We start from the raw sequence: 23,950 nt of genomic DNA on the forward strand, positions 1-23,950 counted from the left end.
ACCAGCACGGTGATGTTCATTACAACTCTGAATCAGGCCCTGTTAGACCAGCACGGTGATGTTCATTACAACTCTGAATCAGGCCCTGTTAGACCAGCACGGTGATGTTCATTACAACTCTGAATCAGGCCCTGTTAGACCAGCACGGTGATGTTCATTACAACTCTGAATCAGGCCCTGTTAGACCAGCACGGTGATGTTCATTACAACTCTGAATCGGGCCCTTTTAGACCAGCACGGTGATGTTCATTACAACTCTGAATCAGGCCCTGTTAGACCAGCACGGTGATGTTCACTACAACTCTGAATCAGGCCCTGTTAGACCAACACGGTGATGTTCATTACAACTCTGAATCAGGCCCTGTTAGACCAGCACGGTGATGTTCACTACAACTCTGAATCAGGCCCTGTTAGACCAACACGGTGATGTTCATTACAACTCTGAATCAGGCCCTGTTAGTCCAGCACGGTGATGTTCATTAAAACTCTGAATCAGGCCCTGTTAGACCAGCACGGTGATGTTCATTACAACTCTGAATCAGGCCCTGTTAGACCAGCACGGTGATGTTCATTGTGTATCCGTGTGTTTCCCATGTTGTGTGTGCACTTACGCTGCCACTCATTGGCCAGTGGTGACCGTAGACGAAGATCTGGCTCCTAGCGATGTCCACTCTGTTCCAGGCCAGGGCCAGACTCAGCTGGTCCGGGGCAGAGGCATTGGTGCCTACAATCAAACACCAACAAGGCTTTTTGGCTTAACCTTGAAACGCTTCACAGTTGTTCTATAGACTACGGCTGGGATTCATAATGTTTTAATCCCAGCATTCAGCTGTTCTATAGACTACGGCTGGGATTCATAATGTTTTAATCCCAGCATTCAGCTGTTCTATAGATTATGGAATCCCAGCATTCAGCTGTTCTATAGGTTATGGAATCCCAGCATTCAGCTGTTCTATAGATTATGGAATCCCAGCATTCAGCTGTTCTATAGATTATGGAATCCCAGCATTCAGCTGTTCTATAGATTATGGAATCCCAGCATTCAGCTGTTCTATAGACTACGGCTGGGATTCATAATGTTTTAATCCCAGCATTCAGCTGTTCTATGGACTACGGCTGGGATTCATAATGTTTCAATCCCAGCATTCAGCTGTTCTATAGACTACGGCTGGGATTCATAATGTTTCCATCCCAGCATTCAGCTGTTCTATAGACTACGGCTGGGATTCATAATGTTTTAATCCCAGCATTCAGCTGTTCTATAGACTACGGCTGGGATTCATAATGTTTTAAACCCAGCATTCAGCTGTTCTATAGACTACGGCTGGGATTCATAATGTTTCCATCCCAGCATTCAGCTGTTCTATAGATTATGGAATCCCAGCATTCAGCTGTTCTATAGACTATGACTGGGATTCATAATGTTTTTATCCCAGCATTCAGCTGTTCTATAGACTATGACTGGGATTCATAATGTTTTAATCCCAGCATTCAGCTGTTCTATAGATTATGGAATCCCAGTATTCAGCTGTTCTATAAACTATGACTGGAATTCATAATGTTTTAATCCCACCATTCAGCTGTTCTATAGACTATGGAATCCCAGCTTTCAACTGTTCTATAGATTATGGAATCCCAGCATTCAGCTGTTCTATAGATTACGGAATCCCAGCATTCAGCTGTTCTATAGATTATGGAATCCCAGCATTCAGCTGTTCTATAGACTACGGCTTGGATTCATAATGTTTCAATCCCAGGATTCAGCTGTTCTATAGATTATGGAATCCCAGCATTCAGCTGTTCTATAGACTACGGCTGGGATTCATAATGTTTCAATCCCAGCATTCAGCTGTTCTATAGATTATGGAATCCCAGCATTCAGCTGTTCTATAGAGTACGACTGGGATTCATAATGTTTTAATCCCAGCATTCAGCCGTTCTATAGACTACGACTGGGATTCATAATGTTTTAATCCCAGCATTCAGCTGTTCTATAGACTACGACTGGGATTCATAATGTTTTAATCCCAGGGTACCTGAGAAATAGCCTCTATCTGCAATGTCAGTGGTGTTAAGAGTGTAGTAAAAAATCAGAAGAACAGTTGTTCTTCCCAGGTTACCTTTGAGCAAGGCTGTCAGTATGGACATCTCGATGTCCTGCTGGCCCTCTGAGCCCATACGAAACACAGTGATCTGACAGGTCCATGGAGGAACAACAACAAAGACACGTGTAAAGGGTCAAAGGTCAACTTTTGGAGAGTGTCGTTCGGAGGGCCTTGAAAAGCTCACGGTGTACTTGATTTTTGATTCGTCAGAACACGGCTCTTTTTTTTTGATCTCTTGTTTTTCATGTGACAGAAACGCTTATACTAATGAATACTAATACTACTACTATACTAATGAATACTAATACTAATATTATACTAATGAATACTAATACTACTACTATACTAATGAATACTAATACTAATATTATACTAATGAATACTAATACTAATATAATACTAATGATACTAATATTCTACTAATGATATTAATATTATACTAATGATACTAATATTATACTAATGATACTAATATTCTACTAATGATATTAATATTAAACTAATGATACTAATATTATACTAATGATAATAATATTCTACTAATGATATTAATATTAAACTAATGATACTAATATTATACTAATGATACTAATATTCTACTAATGATATTAATATTAAACTAATGATACTAATATTATACTAATGATAATAATATTCTACTAATGATATTAATATTCTACTACTGATTGTGAATGTTTTTTGAGGACATATGGTACTCTCTCTTCAGGCATTTCTTCTATGTTAAAGTAAGGAGTGGGCCTTTAAACGGCATTACTGGGGAGTGTGTCAAAGGTCAAAGGTCAAGCACAGTTCACAACTCTATGTCAGGGAGACAGTCAGCTGTGTGTGTGTGTGTGTGTGTGTGTGTGTGTGTGTGTGTGTGTGTGTGTGTGTGTGTGTGTGTGTGTGTGTGTGTGTGTGTGTGTGTGTGTGTGTGTGTGTGTGTGTGTGTGTGTGTGTGTGTGTGTGTGTGTGTGTGTGTGTGTGTGTGTCCGTGCGTGCGTGCGAGCGTGCGTGCGTGCGTGTGCATGTTAAGTGAAGTCAGAAGCCTCTCGTTGTGAATTGTGTCTCTGAATAACAGGAGCTGTCCTTATAAACCACGGACACACCCTGCAGTACATAACAAGCCCTTCAGAGTTAACGACCCCCTGAGGAAGATAACAGTATCGTCCTTGTTGTTGCCCAGACCATCCCAAATGCAATAAGACTGCAGGCCTGTCACATGCCAGCAAGGAATGCACTGCTAATAGCATTATGTCTGTTGAAACTTTTCAGAACCGAACCAATCCAAAGATTCACTGATAATGAGCTACGTGTTGCAGCTCCATGACTGGCCCCTCGTGATAGCTCCACCACCAGGCCCTCGTGATTGCTCCACCACCAGGCCCTTGTGATAGCTCCACCACTAGGCCCTCGTGATAGCTCCACCACAAGGCCATCGTGATAGCTCCACCACCAGGCCCTCGTGATAGCTCCACCACCAGGCCCTCGTGATAGCTCCACCACCAGGCCCTCGTGAAAGCTCCACCACCAGGCCCTCGTGAAAGCTCCACCACCAGGCCCTCGTGGTTTCAATTCTCTGTTTGTAACAATCGGAACCATCCATCTCCATGATATCTAGTTGTATCTGACTAATTTCCCATGTATCCCCCAGTCTAGATATCAATCTATATACTGTCATTCAGACTGTTATATACTGTAATGTAATGGACTGTCATTCAGACTGTTATATAGTGTAATGGATTGTCATTCAGACTGTTATATACTGTAATGGACTGTCCTTCAGACTGTTATATACTGTAATGGACTGTCATTCAGACTGTTATATACTGTAATGGATTGTCATTCAGACTGTTATATACTGTAATGGACTGTCATTCAGACTGTTATATACTGTAATGGACTGTCATTCAGACTGTTATATACTGTAATGGATTGTCATTCAGACTGTTATATACTGTAATGGACTGTCATTCAGACTGTTATATACTGTAATGGACTGTCAATCAGACTGTTATATACTGTAATGGACTGTCATTCAGACTGTTATATACTGTAATGTAATGGACTGTCATTCAGACTGTTATATACTATAATGTAGTGGACTGTCATTCAGACTGTTATATACTGTAATGGACTGTCATTCAGACTGTTATATACTGTAATGTAATGGACTGTCATTCAGACTGTTATATACTGTAATTGACTGTCATTCAGACTGTTATATACTGTAATGTAGTGGACTGTCATTCAGACTGTTATATACTGTAATGGACTGTCATTCAGACTGTTATATACTGTAATGGACTGTCATTCAGACTGTTATATACTATAATGTAGTGGACTGTCATTCAGACTGTTATATACTGTAATGTAATGGACTGTCCTTCAGACTGTTATATACTGTAATGGACTGTCAATCAGACTGTTATATACTGTAATGGACTGTCCTTCAGACTGTTATATACTGTAATGTAGTGGACTGTCATTCAGACTGTTATATACTGTAATGTAATGGACTGTCATTCAGACTGTTATATACTGTAATGGATTGTCATTCAGACTGTTATATACTGTAATGTAGTGGACTGTCATTCAGACTGTTATATATTGTAATGGATTGTCATTCAGACTGTTATATACTGTAATGTAGTGGACTGTCATTCAGACTGTTATATACTATAATGTAGTGGACTGTCATTCAGACTGTTATATACTGTAATGTAATGGACTGTCATTCAGACTGTTATATACTGTAATGGACTGTCCTTCAGACTGTTATATACTGTAATGGACTGTCAATCAGACTGTTATATACTGTAATGGACTGTCATTCAGACTGTTATATACTGTAATGGACTGTCATTCAGACTGTTATATAGTGTAATGGATTGGACTATCATTCAGACTGTTATATACTGTAATGTAATGGACTGTCATTCAGACTGTTATATACTGTAATGGACTGGACTGTCCTCCAGACTGTTATATACTGTAATGGACTGGACTGTCATTCAGACTGTTATATACTGTAATGGACTGTCATTCAGACTGTTATATACTGTAATGTAATGGACTGTCATTCAGACTGTTATATACTGTAATGGACTGTCATTCAGACTGTTATATACTGTAATGGACTGTCATTCAGTCTGTTATATACTGTAATGGACTGTCATTCATACTGATATGTACTGTAATGGACTGTCATTCAGACTGTTATATACTGTAATGTAATGGACTGTCCTTCAGACTGTTATATACTGTAATGGACTGTCATTCAGACTGTTATATACTGTAATGGACTGTCATTCAGACTGTTATATACTGTAATGGACTGTCCTTCGGAATGTTATATACTGTAATGGACTGTCATTCAGACTGTTATATACTGTAATGGACTGTCATTCAGACTGCTATATACTGTAATGGACTGTCAATCAGACTGTTATATACTGTAATGTAGTGGACTGTCATTCAGACTGTTATATACTGTAATGGACTGTCATTCAGACTGTTATATACTGTAATGTAGTGGACTGTCATTCAGACTGTTATATACTGTAATGGATTGTCATTCAGACTGTTATATACTGTAATGTAGTGGACTGTCATTCAGACTGTTATATACTATAATGTAGTGGACTGTCATTCAGACTGTTATATACTGTAATGTAATGGACTGTCATTCAGACTGTTATATACTGTAATGGACTATCCTTCAGACTGTTATATACTGTAATGGACTGTCAATCAGACTGTTATATACTGTAATGGACTGTCATTCAGACTGTTATATACTGTAATGGACTGTCATTCAGACTGTTATATAGTGTAATGGATTGGACTATCATTCAGACTGTTATATACTGTAATGTAATGGACTGTCATTCAGACTGTTATATACTGTAATGTAGTGGACTGTCATTCAGACTGCTATATACTGTAATGGACTGTCAATCAGACTGTTATATACTGTAATGTAATGGACTGTCCTTCAGACTGTTATATACTGTAATGGACTGTCATTCAGACTGTTATATACTGTAATGGACTGTCATTCAGTCTGTTATATACTGTAATGGACTGTCATTCATACTGATATGTACTGTAATGGACTGTCATTCAGACTGTTATATACTGTAATGTAATGGACTGTCCTTCAGACTGTTATATACTGTAATGGACTGTCATTCAGACTGTTATATACTGTAATGGACTGTCATTCAGACTGTTATATACTGTAATGGACTGTCCTTCTGAATGTTATATACTGTAATGGACTGTCATTCAGACTGTTATATACTGTAATGGACTGTCATTCACACTGCTATATACTGTAATGGACTGTCAATCAGACTGTTATATACTGTAATGTAGTGGACTGTCATTCAGACTGTTATATACTGTAATGGACTGTCATTCAGACTGTTATATACTGTAATGGACTGTCATTCAGACTGTTATATACTGTAATGTAATGGACTGTCCTTCAGACTGTTATATACTGTAATGGACTGGACTGTCCTTCAGACTGTTATATACTGTAATGGACTGTCATTCAGACTGTTATATACTGTAATGTAATGGACTGTCATTCAGACTGTTATATACTGTAATGTAATGGACTGTCATTCAGACTGTTATATACTGTAATGTAATGGACTGTCCTTCAGACTGTTATATACTGTAATGTAATGGACTGTCATTCAGACTGTTATATACTGTAATGGACTGGACTGTCCTCCAGACTGTTATATACTGTAATGGACTGTCATTCAGACTGTTATATACTGTAATGTAATGGACTGTCATTCAGACTGTTATATACTGTAATGTAATGGACTGTCCTTCAGACTGTTATATACTGTAATGGACTGTCATTCAGACTGTTATATACTGTAATGTAATGGACTGTCATTCAGACTGTTATATACTGTAATGTAATGGACTGTCATTCAGACTGTTATATACTGTCATGTAATGGACTGTCCTTCAGTCTAAGTGTAAGGGAGGGATTGATTATTAAAAGTGGGCCTAGTCTACAGTGTGACTGTAAACCTATTCAGCGGTAGGTAGGTAGGTAGGTAGGGGGGTAGGTAGGTAGGTATGTAGGTAGGTAGGTACTTGTGACTGGCTGGCTTCCAGCTGTTGGGGATTAGTAGTGCAGGTGTTTTCGACATAGTGGTGGGCAGAACAATGGTCAATCATCTTTATTAAGCTGTGAACATTATTCTACGTGCCACATATTGCTGCAGAAAACATTGGTCATACATCAACAGGAAGTTACGACGGGATGTCAGATACATCAACAGGATGTTAGATATGATGGTGATGTAGTTGGAGAAGCTGGGAGACGGGGATGATGGTGATGTAGTTGAAGATGTGAGACAGGGATGATGGTGATGTAGTTGAAGATGTGAGACAGGGATGATGGGGATGGTGATGTAGTTGAAGATGTGAGACGGGGATGATGGTGATGGTGATGTAGTTGAAGATGTGAGACAGGGATGATGGTGATGTAGTTGAAGATGTGAGACAGGGATGATGGTGATGTGAGACAGGGATGAGGGTGATGTAGTTGAAGATGTGAGACAGGGATGATGGTGATGTAGTTGGAGATGTGAGACGGGGATGATGGTGATGTGAGACAGGGATGATGGTGATGTAGTTGAAGATGTGAGACAGTGATGATGGTGATGTAGTTGGAGATGTGAGACGGGGATGATGGTGATGTGAGACAGGGATGATGGTGATGTAGTTGAGGATGTGAGACAGGGATGATGGTGATGTAGTTGAAGATGTGAGACAGGGATGATGGTGATGGTGATGTAGTTGAAGATGTGAGACGGGGATGATGGTGATGTAGTTGAAGATGTGAGACAGGGATGATGGTGATGTAGTTGAAGATGTGAGACGGGGATGATGGTGATGTAGTTGAAGATGTGAGACAGGGATGATGGTGATGTAGTTGAAGATGTGAGACGGGGATGATGGTGATGTAGTTGGAGATGTGAGACGGGGATGATGGTGATGTAGTTGAAGATGTGAGACTGTGGTGATGGTGATGTAGTTGAAGATGTGAGACAGGGACGATGGTGATGTAGTTGAAGATGTGAGACAGGGATGACGGTGATGTAGTTGAAGATGTGAGACAGGGATGACGGTGACGGTGATGTAGTTGAAGATGTGAGACAGGGATGACGGGGATGGTGATGTAGTTGAAGATGTGAGACAGGGATGATGGTGATGGTGATGTAGTTGAAGATGTGAGACGGGGATGATGGTGATGTAGTTGAAGATGTGAGACAGGGATGATGGTGATGTAGTTGAAGATGTGAGACAGGGATGATGGTGATGTAGTTGAAGATGTGAGACGGGGCAGATGGTGATGTAGTTGAAGATGTGAGACGGGGATGATGGTGATGTAGTTGGAGATGTGAGACGGGGATGATGGTGATGGTGATGTAGTTGAAGATGTGAGACGGGGATGATGGTGATGTAGTTGAAGATGTAAGACAGGGATGATGGTGATGTAGTTGAAGATGTGAGACGGGGATGATGGTGATGTAGTTGAAGATGTGAGACGGGGATGATGGTGATGTAGTTGAAGATGTGAGGCGGGGATGATGGTGATGTAGTTGAAGATGTGAGACGGGGATGATGGTGATGTAGTTGAAGATGTGAGACAGTGATGATGGTGATGTAGTTGAAGATGTGAGACGGGGAAGACGGTGATGGTGATGTAGTTGAAGATGTGAGACTGGGATGATGGTGATGGTGATGTAGTTGAAGATGTGAGACGGGGATGATGGTGATGTAGTTGAAGATGTGAGACGGGGATGATGGGGATGTAGTTGAAGATGTGAGACGGGGATGATGGTGATGTAGTTGAAGATGTGAGACTGGATTGATGTTGATGTTATCGTTGTTTATGAGGACATATTCTTCAACTGTAGTTTATGGGGACACTGACTATGGGATGCAGGGTTTATGAAGTAGAATGGTTTCAGGTTTTCAACGATGATGGATATTGGTTTTCTTGTCTTATTTAATGTACTGGGTTGAATGATTGGACACGTGACACATGAATGAAAATACAGGATGACACAAATGAACGGGACCATTTTATTGATGCATAAAATAACAGAAAACAATTAAATTATTAAAAATGTCGCTTTACTTTCATCACAAATTATAATCTTTAATGTTTGAATATATTTTGAATACATTAGGTTTAACTTATGTGGTAAGTGTTTCTAAAAATGTATGTAAGACTTGGAAAAATACACATTTAAACTACCAAATTGTCTAGATACTAAAACCGTCACTTGTGACGCACGCAATGCATTGGACAGGATAATTCTAAGTGTTATGCTAATGTGGTTTATGGGAACATAGCCTGTGTTAATAATGTCTTCCCTACTCACCAGAGATCGCTTCTTCATGCATTCCATCACCATGAGGAAGATCTGCTGGGCCTGACCGCGGTTGTAGTTGAACGTCTTCTGTATGGTGACCAGGAGCTGGTCCTTCACGTTATCACTTACCAAGCTGAGGGGAGACAGAGAGACTGGTCAGACCAACTCCACAGTCTACAAATTCTTATTTACAATGACGGCCTACCAGAAGGCAAAATCAAGCACACTATTTGACCGTAGTCTGTTTCTGCTAGTGTGGACATTAGATCACAGCCCTGTTCTAGTACTGTTTCTGCTAGTGTGGACATTATATCACAGCTCTGTTCTAGTTCTGTTTCTGCTAGTGTGGACATTAGATCACAGCCCTGTTCCCTGTTCTGTTTCTGCTAGTGTGGACATTAGATCACAGCCCTGTTCTAGTACTGTTTCTGCTAGTGTGGACATTAGATCACAGCCCTGCTCTAGTTCTGTTTCTGCTAGTGTGGACATTAGATCACAGCCCTGCTCTAGTTCTGTTTCTGCTAGTGTGGACATTAGATCACAGCCCTGTTCTAGTTCTGTTTCTACTAGTGTGGACATTAGATCACAGCCCTGTTCCTAGTTCTGTTTCTGCTAGTGTGGACATTAGATCACAGCCCTGTTCCCTGTTCTGTTTCTGCTAGTGTGGACATTAGATCACAGCCCTGTTCTAGTACTGTTTCTGCTAGTGTGGACATTAGATCACAGCCCTGTTCTAGTACTGTTTCTGCTAGTGTGGACATTAGATCACAGCCCTGTTCCTAGTTCTGTTTCTACTAGTGTGGACATTAGATCACAGCCCTGTTCCTAGTTCTGTTTCTGCTAGTGTGGACATTAGATCACAGCCCTGCTCTAGTTCTGTTTCTGCTAGTGTGGACATTAGATCACAGCCCTGTTCTATTACTGTTTCAGCTAGTGTGGACATTAGATCACAGCCCTGTTCTAGTTCTGTTTCTGCTAGTGTGGACATTAGATCACAGCCCTGTTCTAGTTCTGTTTCTGCTAGTGTGGACATTAGATCACAGCCCTGTTCTAGTACTGTTTCAGCTAGTGTGGACATTAGATCACAGCCCTGTTCTAGTTCTGTTTCTGCTAGTGTGGACATTAGATCACAGCCCTGTTCTAGTACTGTTTCTGCTAGTGTGGACATTAGATCACAGCCCTGTTCTAGTTCTGTTTCTGCTAGTGTGGACATTAGATCACAGCCCTGTTCTAGTTCTGTTTCTGCTAGTGTGGACATTAGATCACAGCCCTGTTCTAGTACTGTTTCTGCTAGTGTGGACATTAGATCACAGCCCTGTTCTAGTACTGTTTCTGCTAGTGTGGACATTAGATCACAGCCCTGTTCTAGTACTGTTTCTGCTAGTGTGGACATTAGATCACAGCCCTGTTCTAGTACTGTTTCTGCTAGTGTGGACATTAGATCACAGCCCTGTTTCTAGTACTGTTTCTGCTAGTGTGGACATTAGATCACAGCCCTGTTTCTAGTACTGTTTCTGCTAGTGTGGACATTAGATCACAGCCCTGTTCTAGTACTGTTTCTGCTAGTGTGGACATTAGATCACAGCCCTGTTCTAGTACTGTTTCTGCTAGTGTGGACATTAGATCACAGCCCTGTTCTAGTACTGTTTCTGCTAGTGTGGACATTAGATCACAGCCCTGTTCTAGTACTGTTTCTGCTAGTGTGGACATTAGATCACAGCCCTGTTCTAGTACTGTTTCTGCTAGTGTGGACATTAGATCACAGCCCTGTTCCCTGTTCTGTTTCTGCTAGTGTGGACATTAGATCACAGCCCTGTCCTAGTTCTGTTTCTGCTAGTGTGGACATTAGATCACAGCCCTGTCCTAGTTCTGTTTCTGCTAGTGTGGACATTAGATCACAGCCCTGTTCTAGTACTTTACTCACCTAACGTTCTATATATTGTCTCTGACATGTATTTTACATATATTTGACATGTATCTGACATGTATTTTACATATGTTTGACATGTATCTGACATGTATTTTACATATATTTGACATGTATCTGACATGTATTTTACATATATTTGACATGTATCTGACATGTATTTTACACATATTTGACATGTATCTGACATGTATTTTACATATATTTGACATGTATCTGACATGTATTTTACATATATTTGACATGTATCTGTCATATAGTTGATATGTTTAAAAACATTATTATTTTTTGCATGTATTTGACATGTATCTGACATATAGTTGATATGTTTTAAAACATTATTATTTTTTGCATGTATTTGACCCAGGTCTGTTTCTCACCCGTCGTCCTCAGAGTATCTATGTGCGAAGGAGATGATGTCAGAGGCCCGTCCACTGCCGTCACAGACCACCACCGGGACAGGGGGGTCCTCCCTCAGGCTCTCCAGGACTATGGAGATGACGTTGGGACCCCCCTCCAGGATCAGACAGACCAGAGGCACCCCCTGACCCAGACCTGGCAGAGGCAGACACAACAACATGACCCCTGACCTGGCTGAGACAGACAAAACAACATGACCCCTGACCTGGCTGAGACAGATAAAACAACATGACCCCTGACCTGGCTGAGACAGACACAACAACATGACCCCTGACCTGGCTGAGATAGACACAACAACATGACCCCTGACCTGGCAGAGGCAGACAAAACAACATGACCCCTGACCTGGCTGAGACATACACAACAACATGACCCCTGACCTGGCTGAGACAGACACAACAACATGACCCCTGACCTGGCAGAGACAGACACAACAACATGACCCCTGACCTGGCAGAGACAGATAAAACAACATGACCCCTGACCTGGCTGAGACAGACACAACAACATGTTATAATGACAATAAAGACAAATAGCAGCAAAACAAAGTTCCCATTTCCATAGACTTTGAGCTTGTTTCTAAATGGCAATAAACTTGAACCTTGAATCATTTTCATAATGCCTACTAATTAGTTCCTATTCATGTTGTTAGGCCTGTAGCTAGCATGTGGTCCTCATACACAGCGGTACTGTCTGTAGCTAGCATGTGGTCCTGTAGCTAGCATGTGGTCCTCATACACAGCAGTGCTGCCTGTAGCTAACATGTGGTCCTCATACACAGCAGTGCTGTCTGTAGCTAGCATGTGGTCCTGTAGCTAGCATGTGGTCCTCATACACAGCAGTGCTGTCTGTAGCCAGCATATGGTCCTCATACACAGCAGTGCTGCCTGTATCTAGCATGTGGTCCTGTAGCTAGCATGTGGTCCTCATACACAGCAGTGCTGCCTGTAGTTAACATGTGGTCCTCATAGGCCTCAGACACAGTATTAATGTCAGCGTAGTTGAAGTCAGAGGTGACAGCTGAGCATCCCTTTGCTGTCCCTGCCTTATCATGATCTCCAGGCATAGGATGACAAAGGGAAACCCACAGGTCACATAGAGCAGCTACTCATCAGGGTACAGCAGTGCAGGACCTCTCTGATCAACACACATAAAGAAGCCTGGACTATGACAACACGAGGGTATGCTGTATCTAAGACACTGACACTGTGAATAGTTCCAACATTAGCATTTCCAACATTAGCATTTCCAACATTAGCATTTCCAACATTAGCATTTCCAACATTAGCATTTCCAACATTAGCATTTCCAACATTAGCATTTCCAACATTAGCATTTCCAACATTAGCATTTCCAACATTAGCATTTCCAACATTAGCATTTCCAACATTAGCATTTCCAACATTAGCATTTCCAACATTAGCATTTCCAAACATTAGCAGTAACATTACAGGGTCATGGTAAATATGAAGTTGTTCTCGTCTGAGACCCGAAGACTTGTGTTAGTTAGCTCCCTGAGCTAATGCCTTGGGCTTTAGCTCAGCGGGCTTACACTGCCTGGTGTCACACAGACAACCCCCCCCCCCCCCCTCCCCCTACCCAATCTGTCAGACTTACGTGTGTTGATCTTCTGCAGGGAGATGTGTTTCTCCAGCTGACGGCGGAGGCGGACCTCTGCGCCGTACTTTCCGCGGGTCCCGTTATCTGCTAGGATGAAGTGGGAGTGGCTGTTGTTGAGGACAGACAGCTTGGACATGGGGTTGGACATGGCCTGGTACGGACGTGTCACCTGGGTGGAAGACATATAATAACACATGTTAACATGGAGTTGATTTGAGGAGTTGAATTGAGGAGTCGAATTGAAGGTGAGGAGTTGAGGAGTTGAATTGAGTTGAGGAGTTGAATTGAGGAGTTGAGGAGTTGAATTGAGGAGTTGAATTGAGTTGAGGAGTTGAATTGAAGAGTTGTGTTGTTGAGTTGAATTTAAATGGAGAATCACACACAAACAAGTTGCAGGTATCCGTGACTTACATCTCTTCCTATCAGATCCTCCTTGTTCTCCACGATGCCCCATGGAGCGATCCCGATGGCACATACTTTCCCCCTGGACTTTGAGGAGTGGTCCTTCAACGCATCTCCAACATGCCGGATCACCCCTAGGATACACATGGAGCCCGTTCAGCACTAATAAGGGACGTGGACTCCATTCAGACATTAGTGGAATGGATTTGGATTTGGACTCAGACTTGAACACTAGGGACTTGACTCGGACTCAGACTTGAACACTAGGGACTTGACTCGGACTCAGACTTGAACACTAGGGACTTGGTACTCGACTCGGACTCAGACTTGAACACTAGGGACTTGACTCGGACTCAGACTTGAACACTAGGGACTTGACTCGGACTCAGACTTGAACACTAGGGACTTGGTACTCGACTCGGACTCAGACTTGAACACTAGGGACTTGGTACTCGTCTTGGACTCAGACTTGAACACTAGGGACTTGACTCGGACTCAGACTTGAACACTAGGGACTTGGTACTCGACTCGGACTCAGACTTGAACACTAGGGACTTGGTACTTGACTCGGACTCAGACTTGAACACTAGGGTCTTGGTACTCAACTTGGACTCAGACTTGAACTCTAGGGAATTGGTACTCAACTTGAATTCAGACTTGAACACTAGGGACTTGGTACTCGACTCGGACTCAGACTTGAACACTAGGGACTTGGTACTCGACTCGGACTCAGACTTGAACACCAGGGACTTGGTACTCGACTCGGACTCAAGATTTAGTGACTTGCCTACCTTACCGTTGTTTGCTAGATACCTCAGTGACCATGTCAGTGAACGTAACACATCGTTAGCAAACTACAGTACGTACCAGTGCTGACTCCGCCAGTGAGTATCCAGGCTCCGGTGGTGACTGCAGCCTGGATCAAACCCTTTCCAAACACCTGCTTTAGTTTGGGCTGCAAGTCAAAGTTCTGCAGTCCCCCGTGGACGGAGATGAGCAGGGTAGGGAGCTCCAGCTGCCAGTCTTTCACCATCAGGTGGAGCATGTTGTCTGGCTTGGTATCGTACGCCACACGGATGTACTGTAGGGCGAGAGATGGAGAGAGAGAGAGAGGAGGAGTACATGAGAAATGGGATGAAGACATTTAATACAAACGCCACGTGGATGTACTGTAGGGGAGAGTTGGATGGAGAGAGGAGGAGGAGTACATGAGAAAGGAGATGAAGAGAGATGGAGAGAGAACAAGATGATGGAGGCATGGTTCATGTCTTCATGGTTAATGTCTTCATGGTTCATGTCTTCATGTCTTCATGTCTTCATGGTTCATGTCTTCATGTCTTCATGTCTTCATGTCTTCATGTCTTCATGTCTTCATGTCTTCATGTCTTCATGGTTCATGGTTCATGTCTTCATGGTTCATGTCTTCATGGTTCATGACTTCATGGTTTATGTCTTCATGGTTCATGACTTCATGGTTCATGTCTTCATGGTTCCTGTCTTCATGGTTCATGTCTTCATGGTTCATGTCTTCATGGTTCATGTCTTCATGGTTTATGTCTTCATGGTTCATGTCTTCATGGTTCATGTCTTCATGGTTCATGTCTTCATGGTTCATGTCTTCATGTCTTCATGGTTCATGTCTTCATGGTTCATGTCTTCATGGTTTATGTCTTCATGGTTCATGACTTCATGGTTTATGTCTTCATGGTTCATGACTTCATGGTTCATGTCTTCATGGTTCATGTCTTCATGGTTCATGTCTTCATGGTTCATGTCTTCATGGTTCATGTCTTCATGGTTTATGTCTTCATGGTTCATGTCTTCATGTCTTCATGGTTCATGTCTTCATGGTTCATGTCTTCATGGTTTATGTCTTCATGGTTCATGTCTTCATGTCTTCATGGTTCATGTCTTCATGGTTCATGTCTTCATGTCTTCATGGTTCATGTCTTCATGGTTCATGTCTTCATGGTTCATGTCTTCATGGTTCATGTCTTCATGGTTCATGTCTTCATGTCTTCATGTCTTCATGACTTCATGGTTCATGTCTTCATGGTTCATGACTTCATGGTTTATGTCTTCATGGTTCATGTCTTCATGGTTCATGTCTTCATGGTTCATGTCTATTTCAGCTATTGTTTATGTTGAGGAGAGAATGAAGGGTTGAGGAGGAGAGGAAAAAGGGTCCTGAAGTGAATTATAAATGGAGGATGCTTCAAAGGAATGAAGGAAAGAAAGAAAGAAAAATGGCGTCTCACCATGGCCTTGTTGACATGTCCTCCTCCCTGGAACTCCATGATGCCGTATGTGTCTGTGGGCGTGGCCTGTGTGTGTTTAAGCACGGACCAGCGTTCCATGGGCACCGCCACCTGCGCGATCTGACCTGCCTCTTCCGCCGCCCTGGTGGTCGCCCCCGGGATGACGGCCACATGCTGGTTCACTACCTGACCACAACTGCACCTGGAGGTAGAAAGGGAGGATATAAGGGGGGTTATAAATGCTTATTGCTGGTGTTATAATGCGTTATAACCACTTCCTAGTGCTTTCTACATGCTGGTTCACTACCTGACCACAACTGCACCTGGAGGTAGAAAGGGAGGACATAAGGGGGGTTATAAATGCTTATTGCTGGTGTTATAATGCGTTATAACCACTTCCTAGTGCTTTCTACATGCTGGTTCACTACCTGACCACAACTGCACCTGGAGGTAGAAAGGGAGGACATAAGGGGGGTTATAAATGCTTATTGCTGGTGTTATAATGCATTATAACCACTTCCTAGTGCTTTCTACATGTTGGTTTATAAAGTGTTAATGGAAGCGTACCGTGATGGAATGTGAAACACAAACAGACAGATGGTGTACATAGCTACGAAAGATGGCTAGTATTATCGCTTTGTCAACGTAGCATAAAGCTACCTCACCATGTTACTAACAGCTGTTACGCTGTCAACGTAGCATAAAGCTACTTCACCATGTTACTAACAGCTGTTACGCTGTCAACGTAGCATAAAGCTACTTCACCATGTTACTAACAGCTGTTACGCTGTCAACGTAGCATAAAGCTACCTCACCATGTTACTAACAGCTGTTACGCTGTCAACGTAGCATAAAGCTACTTCACCATGTTACGAACAGCTGTTACGCTGTCAACGTAGCATAAAGCTACTTCACCATGTTACTAACAGCTGTTACGCTGTCAACGTAGCATAAAGCTACCTCACCATGTTACTAACAGCTGTTACGCTGTCAACGTAGCATAAAGCTACTTCACCATGTTACTAACAGCTGTTACGCTGTCAACGTAGCATAAAGCTACTTCATCATGTTACGAACAGCTGTTACGCTGTCAACGTAGCATAAAATTACCTCACCATGTTACGAACAGCTGTTACGCTGTCAACGTAGCATAAAGCTACTTCACCATGTTACGAACAGCTGTTACGCTGTCAACGTAGCATAAAGCTACTTCACCATGTTACTAACAGCTGTTACGCTGTCAACGTAGCATAAAGCTACGTCACCATGTTACGAACAGCTGTTACGCTGTCAACGTAGCATAAAGCTACTTCACCATGTTACGAACAGCTGTTACGCTGTCAACGTAGCATAAAGCTACCTCACCATGTTACTAACAGCTGTTACGCTGTCAACGTAGCATAAAGCTACTTCACCATGTTACTAACAGCTGTTACGCTGTCAACGTAGCATAAAGCTACTTCACCATGTTACGAACAGCTGTTACGCTGTCAACGTAGCATAAAGCTACCTCACTATGTTACGAACAGCTGTTACGCTTCATGTTTGTGTGTGCTGACCAATTCCAGTGGCATCTCTGTTTGCTCTCTGAGCTATCTGAGGGGTTTTGTCACGGTTAAAGTCCCCACAATCACCACCATTTGAAGGGATTTGGGTCTTAATAAGGGATTTGGGCCACGTAACGGCAGGTTTTTTATACCATTTTTTTTACTGAGAGCGTTTCTCTACGAGTGGAGAATTCATTAAAGTCTACATCCCAAATAGCATCGTATTCCCTTTGTAGTGCACTACTTTTGACCAGGACTGATACCAGTGCCCTATAGAGGTAATAGGATGCCATTTGGGGTGTACTCTAAGTTATACAGCACTCTAAAAACACAGAGGGGGTTTAAACTGGGTCAGTGTAAGCACTCTCTCTCTCTGCCTCTCTCTCTGCCTCTCTCTGTCTCTCTCTCTCTCTCTCTCTCTCTCTCTCTGCCTCTCTCTGTCTCTCTCTCTCTCTCTCTCTCTCTCTGCCTCTCTCTGTGTCTCTCTCTCTCTCTGCCTCTCTCTCTGCCTCTCTCTGTCTCTCTCTCTCTCTCTCTCTCTCTCTCTCTCTCTCTCTCTCTCTCTCTCTCTCTCTCTCTCTGTCTCTCTCTCTGCCTCTCTCTCTGCCTCTCTCTGTGTGTCTCTCTCTCTGCCTCTCTCTCTGCCTCTCTCTGTGTCTCTCTCTCTCTCTCTCTGCCTCTCTCTCTGGCTCTCTCTGTGTCTCTCTCTCTCTCTCTCTGCCTCTCTCTCTGGCTCTCTCTGTGTCTCTCTCTCTCTCTGCCTCTCTCTCTGCCTGTCTCTGTGTCTCTCTCTCTCTGCCTCAACAAATGATCTGGTGCTCAACATGGAAGCATATGAGAACAGTGAGGAGGAAGGAAAATTAATGGTACCTATTGGGTTCTGGGAGAACAGTGGCATGAATGGTACCTGTTGGGTTCTGGGAGAACTGTAGTATGAATGGTACCTGTTGGGTTCTGGGAGAACTGTAGTATGAATGGTACCTGTTGGGTTCTGGGAGAACAGTGGCATGAATGGTACCTGTTGGGTTCTGGGAGAACTGTAGTATGAATGGTACCTGTTGGGTTCTGGGAGAACTGTGACATGAATGGTACCTGTTGGGTTCTGGGAGAACTGTAGTATGAATGGTACCTGTTGGGTTCTGGGAGAACAGTGGCATGAATGGTACCTGTTGGGTTCTGGGAGAACTGTAGTATGAATGGTACCTGTTTGGTTCTGGGAGAACTGTAGTATGAATGGTACCTGTTTGGGTTCTGGGAGAACTGTGACATGAATGGTACCTGTTGGGTTCTGGGAGAACAGTGGCATGAATGGTACCTGTTGGGTTCTGGGAGAACAGTGGCATGAATGGTACCTGTTGGGTTCTGGGAGAACTGTAGTATGAATGGTACCTGTTGGGTTCTGGGAGAACAGTGGCATGAATGGTACCTGTTGGGTTCTGGGAGAACAGTGGCATGAATGGTACCTGTTGGGTTCTGGGAGAACTGTAGTATGAATGGTACCTGTTGGGTTCTGGGAGAACAGTAGTATGAATGGTACCTGTTTGGTTCTGGGAGAACTGTAGTATGAATGGTACCTGTTGGGTTCTGGGAGAACAGTGGCATGAATGGTACCTGTTTGGTTCTGGGAGAACTGTAGTATGAATGGTACCTGTTGGGTTCTGGGAGAACAGTGGCATGAATGGTACCTGTTTGGTTCTGGGAGAACTGTAGTATGAATGGTACCTGTTGGGTTCTGGGAGAACTGTAGTATGAATGGTACCTGTTTGGTTCTGGGAGAACAGTAGTATGAATGGTACCTGTTGGGTTCTGGGAGAACAGTGGCATGAATGGTACCTGTTGGGTTCTGGGAGAACAGTAGTATGAATGGTACCTGTTGGGTTCTGGGAGAACAGTGGCATGAATGGTACCTGTTTGGTTCTGGGAGAACAGTAGTATGAATGGTACCTGTTGGGTTCTGGGAGAACAGTGGCATGAATGGTACCTGTTTGGTTCTTTGCTGGGAAATATTTGGATGCACTCTCTTTTCTGAAACGTCTTCTCAATCCAAGCTTTGTGCGCCTGCAAGAGAGAGATTCATGGTTTAGACTTCAAAATCCCTCCACTCTGATAAATACCACGTCGTAAAAAGAAAAGCGTCACTTTTAAATCCATCCGCATAATGAAATACTTTATTAAGTAGCTTGGATACATTAAACATAACAACAGGTTAGGTCTGAGATTTCATGTTCTGTTCGTTTGCAGTTTATGGACCCAATCTGATGATAAAAACATCATGGCACTCCAGCAGAACAACACTTCTATGCTAGTCAGGGTGCTTTTTCTGTGTTGTCAAAAATTCAATCCAAGCCTGGTGATATAAACAAAAAAGGTCCAAACATTGAAAGTGGACGTTCTATTTTATCACAACACACATTCTATTAGAGTGTTCTACTGATGCAACAATGGATCATACCTGGTGTCTCCCTGCCTTCACACTGTGGCTCTGTCACTGATGGCTCCCTATAGCTGTACTACTATAGACCAGGGCCCTATTCCCTATATAGTGGTATTACTATAGACCAGAGCCCTATTCCCTATATAGTGGTACTACTATAGACCAGAGCCCTATTCCCTATATAGTGGTATTACTATAGACCAGAGCCCTATTCCCTATATAGTGGTATTACTATAGACCAGAGCCCTATTCCCTATATAGTGGTACTACGATAGACCAGAGCCCTATTCCCTATATAGTGGTACTACTATAGACCAGGGCCCTATTCCCTATATAGTGGTACTACTATAGACCAGGGCCCTATTCCCTATATAGTGGTACTACTATAGACCAGGGCCCTATTCCCTATATAGTGCACTACTTTTTACAGGAGTCCTATTCCCTACATAGTGCACTACTTTTTACAGGAGCCCTATTCCCTTTATAGTGCACTACTTTCTACAGGAGCCCTATGGGTCCAGCTAATTACTGGTACAATGCTGCTTTCCATTCAGGCACAAAAACTCTCATTTCTTGATGGAACAAATCCTCTTAACTACAACGCTGAACACCTAATCCTGCCTAAACGCTCCAGCAAAGACCAGGGCTGTGTGTGTGTGTGTGTGTGTGTGTGTGTGTGTGTGTGTGTGTGTGTGTGTGTGTGTGTGTGTGTGTGTGTGTGTGTGTGTGTGTGTGTGTGTGTGTGTGTGTGTGTGTGTGTGTGTCTGTCTGCATGCATGCATGCATTCACGCGCACGTGTGTGAATTTGTGCTTGTGCATGTATGCATTCATGCGTGTGTATGTGACGCCAAATAGACCTCATGACTTTGTGTTGTGATTATGCCATAGTGATTAACAGGTCACTCTACAGCAGAAGCCACGGGCAGGGGTCCTGTCTGTCGCCGAACACTTTGGGAAATACATTCACTCTGAATAATGGTGGATTAACCCCAAGTCCCAACAAATAGTGACTGGGCATATCTTGGATTCATGTCTATACTGCATATAACAAATAGTTAGTATTTATATCTTCTAAAACAGTAACTAACCTCAACTTAGTTTTACTCAAGCTTTAAAATTATATATATTTCAGAGATTTTGATGTAAAAGTTTGTTCATTGCAAATGGTTAAAATAGTAAATAATTAGTAAACATAAATCTCTTAGCTGCAGATAATATCAAACTCATCTAGTCAACTACTCAATGGAGCCGGACAACATATTACCACTCGTTATTATCATCCTGGTAAACAGTCTAATTAGTAAACAACATATTACTACTCATTATTATCATCCTGGTAAACAGTCTAATTAGTAAACAACATATTACCACTCGTTATTATCATCCTGGTAAACAGTCTAATTAGTTAACAACATATTACTACTAATTTTTATCATCCTGGTAAACAGTCTAATTAGTTAACAACATATTACTACTCATTATTATCATCCTGGTAAACAGTCTAATTAGTAAACAACATATTACTACTCATTATTATCATCCTGGTAAACAGTCTAATTAGTAAACAACATATTACCACTCATTATTATCATCCTGGTAAACAGTCTAATTAGTTAACAACATATTACTACTCATTATTATCATCCTGGTAAACAGTCTAATTAGTAAACAACATATTACTACTCATTATTATCATCCTGGTAAACAGTCTAATTAGTAAACAACATATTACCACTCAAAGCGGAATCAATTTGAACTTGTTTAAAATCTAGTTTCAACAAGTTGCTGGGAAAGAAAGGTGAAAAAGGACAAAGAAGACAGTAAATTCTGTAACTAACCAGATATTTTGGCAAGTCAGTTAAGAACAAATTCTTATTTACAATGACGGCCTACACCGACCAATCCCGGACGACGATGGGACTCCCAACCACGGCCGGTTGTGAAACAGCCTGGATTCGAACCAGGGTGTCTGTAGTGACGCCTCTAGCACTGAGACACAGTGTCTTTAGACCGTTGCGCCACTCGGGAGCCCAGACAGGAAGTTGGCCAAAAACTCTGCCATGCTAACTCCTAACTCCTAACTCCTAACGCCTAACGCCTAACTCCTAACTCCTAACTCCTAACTCCTAACGCCTAACGCCTAACGCCTAACGCCTAACGCCTAACTCCTAACGCCCTACACACTGTAGAGTACACTACAGATTAGTTAGACAGACCACAGATTGACTACAGTTTTAGATTGACCAAAGTTTTGAAACTAATTTACTTTATAACACTTCAATTATGCACTTTTAAATCAGGGTGCCTCCAAAACAAGCATTTTGTTCAGAGATCCATTCCTCATGTGGAGTTTCTTTGGAGGTTAAGTAACATAGAGGTTTAATTTATTTATTTAGGTATTTAACCTTTCTTTAACTAGGCAAGTCAGTTAGGAATAAATTCTTATTTACAATGACAGCCTACTGGGGAACTGTGGTTATAGAGGTTAACATGGAGGTTAGTTGTTCGTCGATGGAACTGTCTATAAATAGATTTTTTAATTTTTTAAATATAATTTCAGCAGATTTCTATTCCATTTCCTCTATATGTTGTCTCCCAACCTAAGTTGTTGGAACATAACTCAACTCCACTTTATTGCACCTCAAACGAATCCCCTGCCTATAAGAAATGAACAAAGTTGACCATAAAACGTTTCCACACCAAAGAAGATACAGAGTTTCCTCGATACATCAGATAAATCAAGAACCACTTACCGTCAGTGGAAGAGCATCCAGGCGAAACTTCAAGAGGAGCACAAGAGTAACTCAACACTATAACATCCAACTACTAGTAAAGAAGAACTCAAGAACTCAAGAACTTTCTAAGAACTCAAGAACTCAAGAACTTTCTAAGAACTCAAGAACTCAAGAACTCAAGAACTCTGAATAAATCTAAGAACTCTCAAGAAACTTCACACCAGCTCCAGCTCCAGCTCTCTAGCTGCTCTCACCCGGGTCCTCCTAGCCCACTGAAGCCCAGCAGATATGAAACGACATGACTTTATGAAGTGGGGCTCATATGATGAGCATGTGAGCCGGCTCTTTGTTCAAGCCTTGGTCTCATGACTTCAGTTCAAGGTAATCCTTTTGAGAGTCTCATGACCCATATCAGTCCCTGCTCCCCTCCTTGCACACAGGGCATTTTCATCCTGGGCTGGAACGAGAACCAGAAAGAACCAACCAACCCCCCCCCCCCCTCTCCTCTCTCTCTCCTCACTAATCTCTCTAACTCTAACCCTCTGCTAGATAAAGTTCCTCTCTCTAACTCTCTCTCCTGGTTGTTGAAAAAGAAAGAGAAAGAAAGAGGAAGATATAATAACCAGGAAATAAAAACATATTTAAAAAAAGTAGTGGAACAAAAGGAATGTTTTATGGTAGAATATGTGTCAACCCCATGCTGCTCTGATTGAACTCTATTTGCATAATTGAGAGAATTGGGCACAGGATGGATGTTGTTGAAAGGGGTTTTTGTTGAAGAATGACAGAGCACTATTTGCCCATTGATGATTGTAACATGTAATGGAACGTATCTTTTATTTTTTAGCAGCTTCGTTACAGTTGAACTTTCGAACGGACCTTCTTTGATATGGTCCAACCAAAGGATGTCTGGCTAAGCCTGTTGGCATGGTGAAACAGAGAGACAAACGAATCAGAGAGGAAACCACTTTCGTTCTGAGGACATTAATTCAAATTTCTAACCTGGCTTGTCTTTCCCTGTGAACCTTCCAATTATAAAAAATCAAAAGGGGACATGGACTTCTACTGAAGACAAAATGT

At 42.2% G+C, this 23,950-nt stretch overlaps 1 protein-coding gene and 1 long non-coding RNA gene across 3 annotated transcripts in view; both read right to left on the reverse strand.

The window, feature by feature from the left end:
- Positions 1–16,341, reverse strand: part of trpm1a (transient receptor potential cation channel, subfamily M, member 1a) — a 39,858-nt gene extending 23,517 nt beyond the window's left edge. The window contains exons 1-8 of one of the 2 annotated variants that reach the window (XM_055921643.1): positions 16,154–16,341; positions 14,763–14,976; positions 13,905–14,029; positions 13,491–13,662; positions 11,834–12,008; positions 9,536–9,659; positions 2,121–2,193; positions 612–724 (exon numbers count right to left, since the gene is read on the reverse strand). In XM_055921643.1, the coding sequence (XP_055777618.1) occupies positions 612–724; positions 2,121–2,193; positions 9,536–9,659; positions 11,834–12,008; positions 13,491–13,662; positions 13,905–14,029; positions 14,763–14,976; positions 16,154–16,252 (1,095 nt within the window). In that variant the 5' untranslated portion in view covers positions 16,253–16,341. Of the gene's footprint in view, positions 1–611; positions 725–2,120; positions 2,194–9,098; positions 9,660–11,833; positions 12,009–13,490; positions 13,663–13,904; positions 14,030–14,762; positions 14,977–16,153 lie in introns of those variants that run through there. The other variant, XM_055921644.1, reaches the window with a different exon arrangement.
- A 25-nt stretch (positions 16,342–16,366) lies between these two features.
- On the reverse strand, positions 16,367–23,338 carry LOC129854523 (uncharacterized). Its single transcript, XR_008759311.1, has 3 exons — positions 22,889–23,338; positions 19,682–19,758; positions 16,367–16,597 (listed from the first exon to the last, which is right to left on the reverse strand). It is a non-coding gene; the product is annotated as an uncharacterized LOC129854523 (long non-coding RNA).
- Positions 23,339–23,950: the final 612 nt, after the last annotated feature.

This window comes from Salvelinus fontinalis, chromosome 4, assembly GCF_029448725.1.
Source record: "Salvelinus fontinalis isolate EN_2023a chromosome 4, ASM2944872v1, whole genome shotgun sequence".
NCBI lineage: Eukaryota > Metazoa > Chordata > Actinopteri > Salmoniformes > Salmonidae > Salvelinus > Salvelinus fontinalis.